The sequence below is a fragment of the Copadichromis virginalis genome, linkage group LG18 (assembly GCF_057382275.1).
Source record: "Copadichromis virginalis isolate Kocher_CV1m ecotype Utaka linkage group LG18, C_Virginalis_male_GT1.1, whole genome shotgun sequence".
In the NCBI taxonomy this organism is placed as follows: domain Eukaryota; kingdom Metazoa; phylum Chordata; class Actinopteri; order Cichliformes; family Cichlidae; genus Copadichromis; species Copadichromis virginalis.
In genome coordinates this window covers 6,625,660-6,644,841 of record NC_140635.1, presented here as the reverse complement: position 1 = coordinate 6,644,841, position 19,182 = coordinate 6,625,660, and the positions used below count along the sequence as shown (strand labels likewise).

General features: G+C 40.3%; 1 protein-coding gene across 1 annotated transcript in view; it reads right to left on the bottom strand.

The window, feature by feature from the left end:
• Positions 1-19,182, bottom strand: part of LOC146687138 (receptor-type tyrosine-protein phosphatase N2-like) — a 217,768-nt gene that overhangs the window by 36,715 nt on the left and 161,871 nt on the right. The window contains exons 13-15 of the mRNA XM_085439918.1: positions 18,318-18,530; positions 8,182-8,379; positions 472-619 (exon numbers count right to left, since the gene is read on the bottom strand). Of these exons, the coding sequence (XP_085296044.1) occupies positions 472-619; positions 8,182-8,379; positions 18,318-18,530 (559 nt within the window). The remainder of the gene's footprint in view (positions 1-471; positions 620-8,181; positions 8,380-18,317; positions 18,531-19,182) is intronic.

Genomic DNA, 19,182 nt, shown 5'->3' with positions numbered 1-19,182 from the left:
CATTGATGAGGTCGGTGCAGGAGAGCTTTAATAGAAAACTAATTTACAACCCTTCTGCTAGCTGCATCTGCTCCAGGTTTCTGATAATACAGGCTGAGCTCAGAATATAAGGGGAGTGTTGTTGAGAGGTGCTGAGAGTAATGCCACCATGTTTGGACGACTGACATCAGGAGGTGTAACAGCCGAATTTTGGTTCCACTCAGAACTGATGGCTTTTGTGCTCCACCAGTAATGCAGTCTTTTCTTTTTGTGTCTCTGCCAACAGAACTGCAACACCTTTTAGGTTTTAAACATGTTAGAGAAACTAAAACACGGTATTATCCAATTTTGTTGATACTAAAGGCAATCGTTCACACTTTGTCAATAAATTAATTAAAGTCTCCTATAAAATCTACTTGTACATTGTACACTACTACTACCTTTAAGACACAGTGGCAAGAACGGAAAGAATAAGAGAAAGTCATTGTTTACATGCTACAACAGCAGCGGAGCGGTTCTTCTTCGCGTTGCCATCCTTGAGGCCGATGGTGCACGCGTTGGGTTCAGCTTGGTACGCACACAGTGCCTCCCACTCCTTCTCCAGGCGATCCTTATTCTTCAGGTGATCTTCCATGTAGGACTGGAGGAAAAGAGTCAATAGAGTAGGTGAGTCAGGCTTATACTTTCCCATCAGAGACAGATTTATATACATGAAACTTGCTGCGGTGTATTCATTATAGGGTTTCCCTTCTTTTAATAATCTTTGATTGCAATTGTTTTTATTGTGCTTTGGCTCAATATGGTCATGCCTTAAAATTCTGATTCTTTTAAAGGCAATCCTTAAAATTTCTGGTTCAGGATGACAACCATCTGAACTAAACCAATTACGATCCTCTATTTTAGAAGCTACATTTTTCTAATCTTTATTAAACGTTGTGAGTTTTTTCTCCAGGAACATTCAAATGAAAGCAAATAATTATCTAGTGGTGCCATTAAACCAAAGTATTAGTGCCAAAATGCATATTGCTATTTCACTTTATAAGACACACCTATCTTTAGCAGTGTATGCCATTACCTATTACCTATTAATTAATTCACTGACTTTGATCAACTGCCTACAAATTATTACCATAACACTTGGCAAAGCCATGGTAATGGTATCTGATGGTGAACAGTGATGCTTTGTTTTTTAAGCAGCTTTGAAAATGAGCAGCCCGTGCTCGGAAAATATGGACGGTAGGCTCGTTTTTTAATGGATGAGGCAACGGAATGAGCTGGTGTGGTTCTTTAAATGGTACCAGCGGTGATTTATGGTGGCAGTTACAAATGGGACTGATCTTAATCAGAATTAGCTTCCAAAAAAGGCCTAATGGCTTTCTGCTAAAATGAGAGGAGTTTGTTAAAAATGGAAGTCGACTTGAGCAGATGTCCGCGCGGCAGAAGAAAATGGAGAACTGTCCAGATGAAATGCACGTATATGATTTTTAACATACAAGCACATGCCTACTCCAATGGCTAACGTCTAAGTGTTGAGGCTTGTTAGTTTCATTAAGTGAGCTCAAAATACTCACTGTTGAACAGCAGGCTTTACACATGACACTGCATTCACACGCACATACACACAACCCTACTGAAACACACAGACTTTCCTTGTAGTATCAGCTCTCTATTAAATTTGTCTCAGAGCTGCTAAAAGCAGCAATGATGTAACAGGAGGTCACAAGCTGCGACCCTCCACCTGCACGCAGCCGCTTATCAACAGCGGGAGGCCCGATCCATCAAAAGGCACACAAAGAAAATGCACATACACACATCTGAAGTAGAAACCACACATAAAGGTTTTCGTAAGGTCACATGTACAAAAAATAGTTCACCCACATACTGCAAAGACACAAAAGAAACATACGCAGGCAACAAGATACACACACTAAGCAAACACTCAAATACACACACAAAATGACAGAATATACACATGCACATAGAAAGCACGTATATAACTTAGGGTGCAGAAAGACACACAGTCCTACAGAAGACACACACACAGAGTCCAAATCTGATGCCTCCCCCCAACTGCCCTCTACCCCCTGCCCCTCTCTCTCCTTCTCTAATGCCAGAGTAATAGGGTTTTGTGGCTGTGTAAAGGGATTATTGCAATCCAATCAGGAGGTGCTGAGATCACCATGTGTCGGCCAAAGACTGAATAATCCCCTTACTGCAGAGGGGAGGGGGGGGGGGGGGGGGTTTACAGCTGCCAAAGGTGCTCAATAAAACCCGCTACGCAATAAGACTCTGCTCGAGCCGCCATTGTGGCTCTGACGCGCCACCTAAGCACCTGTAGGAAATGGGAGCATGAAAGCTGGTCGCATAGGGAGGTTGACGTAATGCAGCAGCCATTTTGGATCGAAAGAGAGTGAAAAGAAAGGGGAAGTGGGTGGAAAGAAATCACTGTGGGATACTGTTACTCAGCAGGGAAGGGTATCCAGTTGTGGAAAACACATTTATCGAAGCCACTTCGAGTGCAATTTCAGGGGACCTGTGCTCTACTTCAGCATTTCTATTTTATGCTCCACTTCATGTTAGAGCAGAATACATATTACCTGACTATATTTATTTAACGGTAATAACAGTTTCTGTGCCGATGATGAATTATTATTGACTGGAGGTTAGCTTCACACTGACCATCTGCAGAATCTGCACTTTTACTTTGAAAATGTAGCTGAACTCGTAAATTTAGCTGTTAAAACCAAGAATAAGAGACTTGTTACAGAGATTTTTTTCTCCTTGTGGAACAGCACCTTCTTCCTGCACTAATGGTGTCATACTGGAACAAACATCTTACATAAGGTGCTATCAGCGCCAGTGATGAGGCTTTTAAGAGCTAATCTAAATGTCTTAAAAGAGTCTTCTTTATATCTGATGCATTCTGCATCGGTGTAGGAAGTACAAAAAGGCTTCCAAAGCTTTCATGAGGACAAGAAAAGATGGATCGATGTTGCATTATATACATTTTAGAACAAGGTGCCACTTCAACAAGTAAGTAACTTTAAAACTTAAGTCTATTTGCAGATACAATTAATGCTGAGGGTCCAATTAAGAACTAATGAAATTTCATGCTCTAAGTATTTTGCAACAATTCAGGCAACAATCTTCCCATTTGTGAACTCAACACAAACACATAATGCATCATAACCAATCCATCGACATCCATCTTTTTTTTTTTCATCCATCTTTCACACAGAGGCAGCTATCTTATTTTTAGTTAAAAGCTGACATCATCCTGACACGAGGCTAACTTCTCCGCAGCTGAATGCTTCTTCCTCCTCCTCGGCAGACCACATTAGAGTGATTTAACATCCATTTCCCGACGCACATTCATCCTCCAGCTATTGCCCTGTGACCTATCAACTCTACAGATCACATCCCAGCTGGCCTGATGGTGAGCTACGAAAACCACAACAGATTCCCAGCATGGCTAATCTCGACGGAGGCCTCCGCTGCAGCATAATCTATAACACTTACTTGGCCAGCAACAAACGACAAGATAATGTGCTTTATATATAGAGTCGCCTAATCCTCTTAAGACACAAGCAGAGAGGATGTGGGGGAGGTGTTGGGGGCAAGGGGGGGGGGGGGGGGATCTCGGTCCCAGTCACATGGGACCAAGTAATACATTAACGTAGATAAGATGGTGAAAGCTGTTTCGCCTCAAATTAAAATCAGTGGGTGGATGATGACATGGAATTTGCCAGGGGTTTACGAGAGGCAATTAATTTTTGTAGGGAGGTGGGAGGGCTGGTGGAGAGGAGGGGCACTGCAGCTCACGAGCAGTCACGTTATTCCTTTTTTTGAAGCTGGTGATTTTTATTAATCACTCAACAGTTGCCTCACTTGAGTGCATGGCTGGGCATTAGATATAAATATTTACTTTTTCAAAGCAGAGCCAAACTTGTCTTGCTTAGTAATGGATTTGATCTCCTGCTGTGACGGTTCACCGAACGACTCAACTTTTCCCGAAACATACCGACTGTAACCCAGGTTTGTTGCCATCAAATTTGCTACTCAGGTCCCACATCATGGTGTGAAATTCAAATGAGCTAACTGTGATTTGTTTTCTTTTGTTATTGTTTTGTTTTACAGTTGTCACTGCAAAACAAAAGTATGAGAAGTCACAAGTAGGCACTTTTCAAAATGGTGGACAAGAAAAAGGCAGAACAGAATTGGGAAAGCAGTGGAAAAGGATGAAGAGTAAACACAAAAAAAGGCAATAGGGTAAGAAGAATATGCAATAAAAAGCTGCGTGGATGAAAAAGCAGGAAAATTGGGTAAACGGTAAAAAAAACAAAGAAGAAGAATGAAAGATGGGAGGGGCATGAAGAAAAAAACGGTTAAGAAAATTGGTAAGTGGCTTTTTGCTTTTTGAACTTTTCTCCACCCGGAGAACTTGGGTTGAGAAAACAATCTGACCTTTCGGTTTCAAAGAGTAGCGGGCTGGTTTAAAACTATCATGTTCCTTCCTTGATTTCCTGACATTTTGAAAAAATAATTTTTTTCTACATGACACTGGTATTATTAGATGGAGTCAGCTTGGACAACTCAGAGCTACAGTTTGTTTCACTGAGACCGTGGAGCTGTCCAAGGTGCTGAAGCACACTTCCAGGCCAGTCTGTGTAATACGATACATCTGCTCTCTCTGTTTTCAATCTCTCTGCTCTTTTCTCTCTCAGGCCAAAACTGAAGTGGATTAAAAGGAAATGACATAACTGAAAAAGCTCACAGCCTGCTAACATTAACTAAAAACCAACATTATCACGGCCCGTGTTGATGAGCACGCTGTGACTTACAAACTACCAGAATCCTCAGTGTCCTATCGGTTTTATTTCCTCAGTGGAAACAACAACATGGACTTCAAGTTAAATGAGACATCAACTCCTCGTCTACACAGAAGGCTCCTAATAAACCCAGTCCACTGGGAAAGGTTTACTATTATTAAACAGCATAGATGCAATTAAAAGGAGTCCATTTGAGTTACATTTTATGTTTATACTCCAACGACTAAACAGCAACCATTATTAAATGGGCACAGTAAAAGCATATCTGACTGCATACATTTGTTAGATGAATAAAACATCGTGATCTTTGAAAATCCACCGTTCTGGATGTAGCAGAGGATGCTTCTATCATTATTCTGACAGTATTGCTGGTATCACAAAATACTGCAAAAACCCAGAGTTGTTCCTGTATGTGTACGTATACATATTAATTCAGCGGGTGTAAGTTTTATATCTTCATATATATTTATAAATATACAAAGCACCTTGAGGCGACTGCTGTTGTGATTCGGTAACATAAATAAAACTGAAATGAATTGGTTATCAAAAATCTACGTCATAACTAATCGCTCAACTAAAGCAAGTGCAATTATTTCCTAATCCCAACTGCATCTGAGTAAAACCATTGCTTGTAATTAGAGGAATTAGAGTGTTTAGTCAGTATGGTCTGACTTAGCCCAATTCTCTTTGTCTGGAACATCCCTGGTGTTACTTTTAGAAGAAGAAAGAGCAACATCATGGTGTATTTTGGTAGCAGGAGCACCAAACCAGAAAATTCCCCCAAAACTTTGGACCTACTTAACCTAAGGCAGCTTCTAACTGACACTAGATCACAGATGCTGACCAAGGATTTTATTGGTATACATGTCCAAAAGTTAGAGTGTAAACTTTGCAAATCACAGTTCGACAACATGGCATTGGCATATCACCTAAAAACTGCAGTCTTACTTGTCTACATTCATCAGTTTAATGCTTCAGACTTTGAATGGGAAGATTTCTTTAACATATTTTTTTTCCCACCATGTTTGGTCTAAAAATGATTTCATAACAGGCACCCCATAGTCTACTGTTGCTCATTTAAACCCACCAACCTATCACCTCTCCCTCAGGACACATTCATTTGTTGAAGAGTAGGTAATGATTTTTATCCAAGTCATCAAATATCCTCTGTTTTCCTTCCTGATTTTAAGATTGGGTTAAAAACAATAATACTTTTTGACTCCTTATAGACTTCTTTTGGAAAAGGAAAATCGTTATTAGTGAATTTAGAATTTAACAATTTAAAGGTTTAAATTAATTTTATGGGGATGAGGGTCTCTTGTTCTAAAAAGAAAAAGCACCATATTATATGTATGAAATGTTGTGATGAAAAAGTCCACTTACACTTTTTGAATTTGCTCTGAAGAGGCTTTTAAAATTTGCATTCATCTCCATCACCTACACAAAATTAATCATCATAGACACATTAGAGTCACTTAGTCTGTCTCCTTGGTTCCCTCTCATCGTTTTATACATTTGTTGCTATGATTGAACAATTTCAGCAATCATCCTGACCAGACTGTGGCCCACACACTGACTGAATGCTTGACAAACACTTTATTTCATGCCACTCTCCAGCGGTGACACCTCTGCAGATATGGATTCATCTCACGGAGATAAAGTAAACATACCTGCAGAAGTTCAGACCTTGTTGTCAAAACTCAAATCTATTTTCATCTGTATGTGACCTAAGCTTTTTATATGCATGCATTATATACTGTGGGTGCGTTTGCCAAACGTTTTAGCTTGGCTGTACGCTTGTGTAAAACAACAGAGACACTCTGCAGCAGCAAAGGGCTGCAGAGGGAGTCATCTCTCCTGAACACAACTCTGGTGCAACTCTCTGGGGTAATTAGTATCTTTGTGCCTATTGAACACATCAAAAAGGCCGCTCTTTCACATCTTGCCGGCAGCCTCATATTGCATGGAGAGAGAGGAGAGAGAGGTGGAGGCAGGGTGGGGGAGTTGGGATGAGGAGGTGGTGGTGCCGTGGGTGGTGGGTTGTTGAAGTGAGTAGGTATGTATCGCAATTATGATGGCGCTTGGCAGAAAGCGACCAAGGTTCAATAGAGATTTTCATCTGCTGTATTGAAGAGGGAAATAAGACTGCTTATAGAAACTGTGGGTGTAATGAGATGTGCAAAAACAAAAAAAAAGACAAGAAGAAAGATGAGAGAGAGAGAGATACAAGAGGATAAAAGTCTGTGTGTGTGTGTGTGTGTGTGTGTGTGTGCGTGTGTGTGTGCGTGTGTGTGTGTGTGTGTGTGTGTGTGTGTGTGTGTGTGACTGTGTGTGTGTGTGTGTGTGTGTGAGAGAGGGGAAATTATCAGTACGGAATATAAAATTAAGTAGTTTGTAGTAGTTTGAGTTTAAAAGACTGGTTAAAATGGTAAACCAAGTGGGAGGCAAGATGATAAAAATGGAAGATAAAAAACATCCTATTAATAGAATAATTAGAACAGAAATTTACTCTAAATATTATTTTGTAAACTCCTTCTCGGGGAAATTAACCTACTTTGATAATCCAACTGAATCCGACTGAAGTTTTCATTGTTTTCTCTGAACGATCAATATTGGACATCTTATTTGGGCCACTGACGTCATTTTCACTTGGCACAGGAGCTGCAGTGTTGGTTCCTAGAATTAATTTAATTGAACATTTTGACGATAGCCTAACATAAGGTTATTATTTTAAGAGCAACTTACAGAAATAAGTTGCAACAATCTCATTTTGTTCGTTATTTTGATGCATTTTTCATTCACATTCGTAGAAACACGAACACCAAAAAGCACAACACAGGCTCTGCTGGATGAAAAGCTAAACCACTCGAGATGTGGGCACATTTAGTTTAACCAAGGGATCCATTGCCTAGTGTTATTCTTCTCTATTTTCTTTTCTTTTTAAAATAAACTGATTTCATCAGCTCTGGGTGTGTAATATAGGGTGCACGTGTGTTGGTGTTATAAAGAAAGGTACTCTATTTAAAATAAAGATAAATTATGAACTTTACAGAAAACAAAACAAAAAAATCAGTTACACTAATGTATTTTTTTTCTTTACTAATAAGGATTAGGAATACTATAACAAATTGAGGTAACTACAATTTCTATTTCTAAAAATGATAGCTCTATTACCCAGCAGTGCCAATTAGTTAAAAACTGTAGTGGACTAAAGTTTGTTCGTCATTTGACAATTTCATTCAGATCCAGTATTTTTATTTTCACATGAAATATGTTTGCAGGGCTGTTAGTGGTGAAAAAGTGAGCTGCTTTCGACATATTTCACATTGTATTGTGTGATGATTACATCAAAACTGCTCAGCTGGAAACTCACCAGGATCATGTGACCGGTTGAGATGTCCATATTTGAGTGGGCGGGCTCTTCGCTCCAGGAGGAAATGCTGCTCCGTGCCGAGGGGCTGACGGCTTGACCGCCATCGCTGAACTGAGAAGAGACGCTGTTGATCCTGGAGGAGATGGGCTCCGGACGCTCGGCTGGGGGCTTGACTGCCATGCGCTGCCGACACAGCTCCTACGGGAAGGAAGGCGCTACAGATTAGTCACTGCCGTCACGTAGGTGGGGCCTAGTAGTATTTTACTCATGCATGACTTACGACACTTGGCTGACAAATTTGTTTGAAATATCTTAACACTACTGATATAATTAGAACTAACAGCAGATAATGTTGCCTTGCTGTAGCATGCTACCTTCAAAGGGAAGTGAATAAATACACCTGACAGTTTGTAAACGGTAAAATAAAAACCCCACTAAAACATGGAGACAGACTGAGAGCTTGCTTTTGCTGCAGTTGCATCTGATGAGGTTGTTTCTCTTTGATGAACAGTAATGGTGGTAGCTGAGTTTAATGTTTTCGTATGCTGCTGTGTTGCAGTTGTGGTCACTATTATTATCAGAATCTTAGCAAGCTTTTGAACCGACCTTTATTTGACACATGTCAAATAAAGTTGTGGCTGGTTAACACTCATTGGTTTCTTCATAATTGCTGCCCAGGGACTAATTATTAGAGCAACAGCTAATAGTACAGTACACACCATGGTTGGTTTTTAAAATAACTGAACAGTAAAATCAACTAAGCAAGTGAAGAATTAATCACTCTGATCTTATTTCAAAGAGGTTTATTTATTATGTGACAGAGACAGCTACTGATTAATCTCTGGCTCCTGTCTCCCTCCCTTCACCCTCAACCGGCCAGGGCAGATGGCCCCGCCCCTCCCTGAGCCTGGTTCTGCTGGAGATTTCTTCCTGTTAAAGGGTTTTTTTTTCCTTCTCACTGTTGCCATAGTGCTTGCTCATAGAGGCTTGTCTGATTGTTGGGGTTTCCCTGTATTATGTTAGGGTCTTTCCCATACAATATTAAGCATCTTGAGGTGACCATTGTTGTCATTTGGTGTTATAAAAATAACACTGGAATGAACTGAATTTAGCATGTTAACAAGTTAGCACTGGCTGGTACCCTTTTGTACCATGTCTGTCTTCCTCATTTCAGAGGAAAAATTAACCCTGGCGAAATAGTGTATCACTTCTTCTGTAAAGTGATTGATTGTGATGGAAAAAACAGACAGCTGAAGAATAACACAGTACATCCCAGAAAGGCTGAAGCTCTTGGCAAGCAACAACTGTAGCACAAAATGGATATGATGGAGAAATGGACTAACGTCAGCACTGCCTAAAACTAGAGTAGCTGCAAAACACCAGCTACCCCATATACATAGGTAATTCACATTTAAAAAGCAGTGTTTTAGGTCACATGGCCATCACTTGAAGTCAGTCATAAGTTCTCAGAATCAAAGTTGACAGTCCAAACTTTTGCCAGCGGAACAATGAAGCTTATTTAATGACTTGAGGGTTCTGTACATATGAGTGTAACATTCCTGAGCTCATTAAGAACCGTTAGTTTCATCGTGTTAATTAGCATTTCCTTCCAAAAAAATCCTGCCTTCTTTATAATGTGTATTTGTGAGTGTTCTTATTATTTCTCTTTTTGTCCTCTAAAATCTAAAAGGCTTAAAATCATAAAAATGAAAAAGGGCCACTGTGGGCATAATGAGTGAATGTGAGTAAAGAGTGGATTCAAGCAACAGAAAATGGGATTTGCTATTAAAATTGGGCTTAGTGTATTCTGACCTTCATAAACAACTTTCAGTGACAACTTGTGTAGTCATGCTCCTGTAAATCACAAGTTAGTAAAAAACCAAACAAAACACACGAAAAAACAGCAAACTCACAACAAAAAGAATAAAACTAAAAGACATTTTGAGCAAAACTGAAATCCTTCCGACTGGCTGTAAACACCTGGGCAGGAATGGTGAAAGAACCAGACACTTAACAACCAACTGCTGAATGCTGGCCAGCTTCCAGGATGTTGGTGGAAAAACAGCATGCATGCTCAGCAAGCTTCTCCTGAATACATTAAAAAAAAAGCTTTATAAAAAGGTTTTGGCAAACTATGCCGCTCAGTTTCTTAGCAGCAAGTACAATATCTTCATACGCCTGAGCAAACTGTCATTTTCTGGATACGTGACCACAATGAAATATTGACACCACATCGAACTTTCAGTCTGCGTCTTCTCTACACAACTCCCAGCAGGACCTTTAGTGAGCTGTAAGGAATGACTGTGCCACTTGATACAAGAGGAAGGAAAAACACACAGTTTTTGATAATCCAGAACAAAGATGTGCAGAACTAAAACCCTCATGTTACAGTTAAAACTATCTGTGACCTTATCTGACATGTTTAAATGCTACTGATTATTTTGTGGCATATAATGTTTCGATCTAATTTCCTCAGTTTTGTTTTGAACATACATCAAAAAACTATCAACGCAGCACTTCATGTGTGGATGTAAAGAAACTCAAAGACAAAAGTTTAAGACTGTGAAGTTAAAGATTTAAAGATGTTGCTATACGGTAAAATAGCATTGTGGTATTCTGCGATAACCATCACGTGTAACACAATTGGCTGTTTTTTGAAATATCTTTAAAGGTGAACTTTTTCATTTTTTCAAATGGCATTTAAGTTAGCAATATTGAGAATGATGAAGGTGGTTGCCTTTTCTACTCTTTCAATAAATTTTATAAAATAAGATTATATTTTGATTTCTCAGAATGGGCAACATTTTTTTAAAAAATCGTAGTGTTTTTGGAGGGCATATTCCTTTAAAAAAGAGAAAGATACATGTGCTAATTTAGTGTTCAACCCTTTATTTGACTGGGTTTTTAGGCCAAGCAGAGGGGTATACTCGACATTAAAATAGCGTGCACTGTTTTAATGCGTTTACAGTGTTGGATGACTTGTTTTACTGAAAAATGATGAGAAACAGTCTTTAGAGTACATTTTCCTTGGTTTTAGCGTTGTGTCAGAAGTGTTTTCCAATCAGCAACATGCTTAAACTCTGCTGTGCTTTTTCTCATTTTCTGTAACATGTATCCTGTTTCAGAGATGGACTCTACCAAAGATTGAAATAAGGTCAACATGTGTGGAAGTACACCCTGTTATTAAAAGCTCACCCTTCAGAAAGCTCTTCTCTGATTTCTAAGGACATATCCTTAATAAAGTTATTTCAGGAACACAACTCTGTCTGGTCTGCCCACCTGCTCATTCTTTGGGAGGGGCGGCCAATCAGAAGAAAATTGGCTAAAAAAGACAGTAATCTCTTGATTTAAATAGTGGGCTTCAGAGAAATAAGGATTGTATAAGATAGTCTCAGTATTGAGAAATTTAGACCCAGCCATGCAAAAAAGGCTGTGTAGCTCACCTGCCACAGGTGTAACATTTGCCTGGCTCATGAGATGGTTCAACACACAACAGGTTATATTCAAATCAATCTCTTTCAAATTGAATGCAGCTTGGAGACGGGCCTTGGGGGAATCTTTGTTTCTGTTTGCCCAATTGGCTGATTTGGTTGTGGGTGTATAATTGCTTTTGTCTTCCTGTCTCATATCCAACCTCTTTGAATGCTGTAACTAGAATCTTTCCTTAAGTCAGACAACCTGTTAGTCTAACAATAGCTGAAGTTTTGCTGTCATTTTGAACCTGCCGAGGTTTATAGGTAGTACAGAAATAAGCCTTCTGCATTGGAAATTAAGCAGGCTTTCAAATAAACCCGGTTAATAAAATCTAAATAATAAATAAATAAAATCATCTAATAATTGAGTAAATTTGTAAAGGAACAGTTACCTGGCACATCCTTTGCTTTGTACTATTTTAAGCCATACATCACCTGCACGAGCCTACAAGGACAGTGACTACAACAGGAGACCTGGACCAAAACTCTGTGGGTATCTGTGTTTCTTAATGAGAGAGACGCAGATGATTAACTGACCCCGTGTTTGATTGACGGTGGAGGTAATGTGAGCAGGCCTTCATTAGTCCGTATCTGATCTGTCTGATGTTCTCGTAGGTCGGCACGCTGACAATGATCTATGGGCTCGGACACAGTCTCATAAATGTGTGCAGATTATTAAGGTGCTTCGATGCCTGGCCCGGGGATTCTGACGGCGCTGCGGGCGGTGGTGGGGAAACATAAACACGCTTGGATTTAAAAGAAGTGCGTACTAGAAGCTGTTAGAGGAAGCACTGACCTACAGTTAAGTAAAGTCTCAAGTGCTGCTTTTATTTTTAGACTTGCAGTGTCAGTGCTTTGCAGCAGCCTTGTTTTTAGCACGTTTTAAGTTTAGTATGTAAGTATTTAGCATCTAAGTTTGTTGTTTTTAAGTTGAAGGCAGCTTTTGGGTTAGGGTTTAAAACTATTTTGAGTGGTCCTGATGACATTTTATATATTAAATAATTAAATTGTCAATAAAAAAAGATCAACAGCCCTTTCACATGTCATTATTAAAACTAGTCACAATAAGGGCATCCCAGCGTCAGTTATCATTACTTATCATTACATAAGCATAACTGACGTTGGCATCCATTCCCATGTGGATTTTTACTTTCCAGTGTATGTAGAAATATTTCTCAGGGTTCCTGAGTCAATGGAGAACACTGAGAAGTAATTCTGGAGAGTTTTACAGTATTACTCTTATTTATTCAAATGTTTGATTTATGGATGGAGGCTAAGTGGATTTATCAGATTTAGCCGTGTGTCTCTGGTTACAGATCTGCAGTGCTGTTAGTTCAGGGTTGTAAATCATCTTATCTCGTAATAACACCACTTTAATCGATATTCTGTATCAAATGATTAATGTATTAAATAGTTAGCTGTGTGATAACTGCATTATTGTATGATGAGGTGTCCCATTACGACCTTGAATGACCCTGTTGGAGATGTTTTTGGCATGACTAACTTTCCTGATGTGTTCTGAGTAGTTGGAGGTATAGACCACACTAAAGGCTGCACGTCCCTTTATGAATGATGCTCACTAGTGTTAAGGACAGGATATATTTTATTGTTTTAACATTTAAATGCGAAAAAGTAAAATGGCCTGTATTTGTATGGCACTTTACTAGTCCCTAAGGACCCCAAAGCGCTTTACACAACCAGTCACCCACACATTCACACACTGGTGATGGCAAGCTACATTGTAGCCACAGCCACCCTGGGGCAAGGCTGCCAAACACTGCCGCCACCGGGCCATCTGACCACCACCAGTAGGCAACGGGTGAAGTGTCTTGCCCAAGGACACAACGACTGTCCAAGCCGGGGCTCGAACCGGCAACCTTCCGATTAAGGCGAACTCCCAACTCTTGAGCCACGATCGCCCCGCGAAGTATTGAGAAAGACACACAGACTGTTGTCACAGCTCACACAGGGGGTTTTATGGCACCACACAAACTACCCAATGTCAAATCTTTAATAAAAGACCAAAATAGGCCCCATAAATATCCTTCTGGCTGCTAACTACACCAGTTTGCCCGATTTCCTGTTTTTGCTACATCCTCTGAGCTCCATTTTTTGTGTTCAATCCGCTCAATCACACCGAATTGTGGGCGTTTTGTCACACATGATCAACAGCATTCATACCAGAACAACTGCACACGGTGAACTTTGCAGCTGCAGCAAATTTTTTTATGATGTAATTAAAACTGCCTCAAAATGGCTTCCCTCCGAGAGCCAATTAGAGCTTAAAAAAAAATAAAATAAAATAAAATAATGTGAAGGAAGAATATAACTCGGGACAGGTTTAGAGTGTGAACAGTGCAGATTTACAGTGCCAACACCTCCCCCATCCCGGAGCAGTGTCCATACAAACACGAGTATCTTTTTCTTTCTTTCTTTCTTTCTTTCTTTCTTTCTTTCTTTCTTTCTTTTCTTTTTTCTTTTTCTACTGATTTTAACTATACACACTTCATCACTTTAATGACTTTGGTTTATCATCAGCATGCCAGTCTGATGCGTATTTTCCAGCTTTGACTAAACTGACAGAAACACCAAACAACACATGCTAATGCCTTTGGCACTAATATCACTCAAAGCCTACTAAAGAGTGGTTGGCGTTCCCTCTCTTTCTTCTTTGATTCAAAATCGTGACCACTCACGAGTGAACAGCCTTCCACCTTCAACTTTTTGCTTGTTTACGAGCATGTACGCTAAGTGCACTGAATGCAAAGCAGCCATGCTGTACGGTCGTGCATTACTTGGGACTCTGTAACAGTTGGGTTCCACTGAGTCTTTTACTAAAGACATTACATCTTGTTTCTGCTCAGTGGCACTGAATCCATGCAGTCTATTAGATGCTTTTAAGCGAAACCCCTATTGTTAGTGTATTCAAGGTCATCCAAAACCCCAGTGCTGTGCCAAACAGCAGATATTGTAATGCAGCAAATGAAAAAATTATCTTTCCAGGAAATCCATACTGGCTTTTGCTGCCTTCTCGATTAATTTATAATGAAAGTATAACTCATGAATGAAATGCTTTTTGGCAAATCTAAGGTTTGGAGTCATCTAGATCAACTACTGCATTAGATCTGACAATAAATAAGGGTGGATATACAGTATATGTTCAGCATGATGGAGTACCAATCTCTAAAGAGCTTTAAGTCTTTTTAAATTGATTTTAAGACACAATCCATTCGATCAAAACAAAGGTCTGTCTGGGAGGGAAGGAATCATTATTAACATTGATGTCAGCATTTAAAAGCAATCTGAAAAAGTTTTTTTAAAAATCTTTTTTAATTATTAGAATGTTAGCATAGCATAGTTGCTATATGAAACTAAGAAACTCGCAGGTAAAAAGACACAGATTCACAAGAAGTCAAAAATAGAGTGCATACTAAATTTGCTCCTGACACAGGCCTTTTTTATCCAAGCCACTAAATAAGAAAGAAGAAAATCAAAGAGCATGATGTGGAAAAGATGCACATGTGCCACATCAACTCTTCCCATATGAATAAAGGTTAAAGAAAAACCCCAACAACCCCCTCTCATGGGCGTCATGCCAGGGAATCCACTTGGTGCCACATGACCATCTCGAATCATACATCAGCCCCGGGGCAGCACAGGGCGTGTAAGTGCTGGGAGGCACGTGCCACCCGAAGCACCCCCTTTTCAGAAAAGCTTGCTAATAGGGACGAAGGTTGGCTTTTGGGGTGTGCCAGCAGAGCCTGTCAGGCTCACAGGGGTACCTCTGTTTACATGCCCCTCTGACCAAATCAAATTCAGGGGCCTTCACCCAAGTGCCCTTCCTCTGTGCTTAAGCAAACTAGCAAATAAAAGGGGCAACCTAACCGAATCTGTGTTAAGGAAAAGGGATTTAAGGAGTAAAGTAAATTATAATTAAAATATACATAGAACGGATACTTTAAAAAAAAGCTTCAGGAACAGAGCAAAGAAGAAAAGAACAGAAGGGATACAGAGAAAACAGAGGTGTAGGACAGAACGAGAGTTATTGTTTGCTTGTTTAATCTAAACTGAGATGAACTGGAAGTGCATTTTGCACATATTCATTAGCGATGTTAAGATCTTATGATGTTAATGAAAGTCCTTGAAATTGAATTGAGAAAGAGAGAGATTGTGAAAGTGGAGTAAGGCAGGCTGAGGGACGCCAAAAAAGAAAAGCTAAAAAAAAACCCCTCATCAGTAACAAGTCTATATTTTTTTCTTTCTTAAAAAACATGCAAATATGTTCATTAGTTATCAAAGCATTTCTCGTGTTTCAAGAAAATTCCTGGTGTGGGTGATGATATCTTTAAAAATGATAATGCTTCAAGATGATATCTCTTGATTTGTGAAAAAAACATCCATGCAAAAAGTTGAGCCTCGCCGCAATCTAGTGCAATGATCTCACGCTGCGGAGCGGATAGTTTCCTCTCTGCTTTGAGGGGGGAAAAAAGACTTTTAGTAGCAGATAAAAGTTCGAATCAGATGTAAAGATAAACTGACAACGACGTTGCAGACTCCCATGTTGGCAACAGAGTAATCCAGGGACTGACTGACTGACAAGCATCATCCACCATCTCCCCGCCCAGTGCTCTGACACGCTGCACACAGTCCTCTGTCGACGCTTGTCAATCAACATCTCCTTTGTTGGTGTCGGCCAATCCCACGTTGCCGTTACACCGTAACTGCTTGACTGACGCGCTGGGAGCCGGGGAGCTGAGAGCCAAAGGTGGAGGGGATTCAGAGGGAGGTGGTGGTGTGGTGACGTGATTGGAAGGCGGTGTGTGTGTGCGTGTGTAAGGATGTGAAGCGAGGCCTCAAACAAACGCGCCCAGGGCAAGAGTCATTAATATGCAGCGGTTGGTTAGAGTGTGCATGCATACACACAGCACGCATGTGTTTGTGCATATTTGTGTCTATTTGACAGCCAGCATGAAGGAGCTGCAGTAGTAAGGCCGTCAGGCAGCCTGCCGCTTCCTGTCTGCTTTAATTGCATGTAGCCCTGGAGACTGTGCGCGCGCACACACACACACACACACACACACAGACAGACTCCAGCCCAGGGAAGCCCTCTACACAGCAGCGCTGACAAAGAGACGAGGTTTACACGGCTAAGATGGGAGCTGAACACTGAGGTCTTTCACTGAGGATGACGGCGGCTCACTGTCGAGACTCGATAAAGACGACAGAGGAAAGAGAATCAACTAGAAGAGCTTTGGGAGTGCGAGCAAAGCAAGACTGAAACCTCCCAAGAATGAGCAACAAAGGTTTTTGTAAGCGCTTAATCAGATAAATAAAGCGGAAACACAGCCTTACGTGTGAATTTAATTAGCATTTTTCAATTAGAAGCTTAAAGTGACTCTCGGAGTTAAGTAACCGAGAAGATACGTTTTTCACTCTGAGGAAAAACAAATATTTTATGTAGACTGAGATCAACCTATCACTGGCCAGGGCACTCGTGCAAAACAGATTTTTAATTTTAATGAAATTTTTAGCGGCATGAATGTTGAATCGTCTTTTAGAAACCTCTCTCGCTAACCAGTAAGGGATGCTTCTCTCTTACTGGTGAGCAATATCTCTATTTGCAAAAAGCAACATTGTGAATCTGTAAGTCAGCAGTGATGAGGTAAACCTTTGACGCAGTCCCACAGTCTATTTCAGGAGGTAAAAATCCCTGAAGAGGAGCATAAAATGTAAGCACTTAGGGGCCAAGCTGGGCTCATTATAAAATCAATGCTCACAGGACTACTCTCATTTAAAAACATGGTGGGGAAAAGGTCAGAGAGAGCGAGAAAGAGAGACGGAAAAATCTCAATCTAATTCTTTGCTCAAAAAGCCACTTAATATTGGATTCTGTAAATTAAATTTCACACTTGGCTATTCCGGCCAAAGGATAATTACCGCAAGCAGAGGAGGGAATGGAAATAACTCGAGGTGGAAAACCTGTTGGATTGGTGATATTACTTCATGTCTCAGACAACAAATTATAGCAGGAGACAATCAGCGATCACCACACACCATTAACGTAGTTAAAACATGTCGACACGAGAGTGAAGGCGACGCTGAAAGAAGAGAATCACAGAGTCTGTCTCCTTTAAATCACAAAATCAGCCCCGGAGACTAAAGCAGGGATTTTCAAGCCATTTAAAAAAAATTTCAATTTTTAATTACATAGGGAAAAATAATAGTGCATTTTGGCGTGTTTTTTAAATAATCTAAAAAAGATGAGTCCTAAAAAAATATATAATTTGTGACCAAATCTTACTGTGGATTATTTATGTCGTGTGAGATTTACTGTAAACAGTACAGGTAATACAAAACTGTAAAAACAAAACAGTGCACCTCAATAATAAACACGTATCGCGTTGTTCTGTTTTGCTTTAATAGGAAAAAGCAACGGCTGCCATCAGTTGCAAGATGATGATTACAAGAAGCAAAAATATGGTTGTAATAAAAGGCTCTCTCATTATGAAGGTCCACAAAACTTCCACTTCTTAATGTTATGCACACACAGGAGAACTCCTGTTTATGCATCTTTCACGTGTTATAAACACAACACATTTTTCTAATATAAATATATATGTATAATGTGAATGTGTGCACAGATGGCACAGTAACAACTCCTACCTGGTAGGTGGCGGTAGCATCGCTGCTTGTATCTGTTCCCAAATTGGTGAGCTTTTCTTTGATCTTGTGGTGGGAACGGTGCCGGAGGCAGTAGACCACGGTGGAGGCCAGCAGGACTCCAACGATACACAGGATTGACACGACGGTGAGAATGAGGAACTTGGTTGACTCTGTCTGGCTGTACTTGGTGGGGATCTGGTTGATCTGGCTTCCCTGTGGGCCACAAAAGAACAGATGAATTGGTTAATAAATTGCGTCTATTACTATTTTTATCTGCGGTGAGTGGTTCTCTTTGCAGCTCAATGGGTAGAGCGTGGTGCTGCCAATGTCAAGATAAGGGTTTTGATTCATCCACCCTGCTAAAAATGACTGCGGTCGTGATGGAAGCAGGTGCTTTTGGGAAGAAAAAAACCCCGCAGGGGTGCGAAGCTGTGTACCTAAGAGTGTGCATGCTTTCAGGTGATTTTACTGATCAGTCAGACAAGAGGAACTAATCTGCAAAATCATCTGGCAGAGTGTTTGATTGGAACAACCCTGCAGGCTCTCAGAGCTTCATGGCACATGGTCTGATACTCCTGGATTAAAGCAGCCACCAAAGAGGCCAAAACCCCCCCAAAACAAGTCACACTGGAATCCTTTGATTGACAAGATAATATAAGCGCGAATTATTTTTGCTACTAATCAGGGTTCCAAAATAATGCTTGTCTTTGCATGGGTAGATGAAAGTGTAAATCACACGGTTCTTTTCTTTCCTTTTTTGGAAACGCATAAACATGCATATCACTGCGCTCGATGAAAAGTATAATCACAAGCGTTTGTTCCACCATCTGTGCCCAGGAGTGCATAGAATGCATAAACTCCTGTT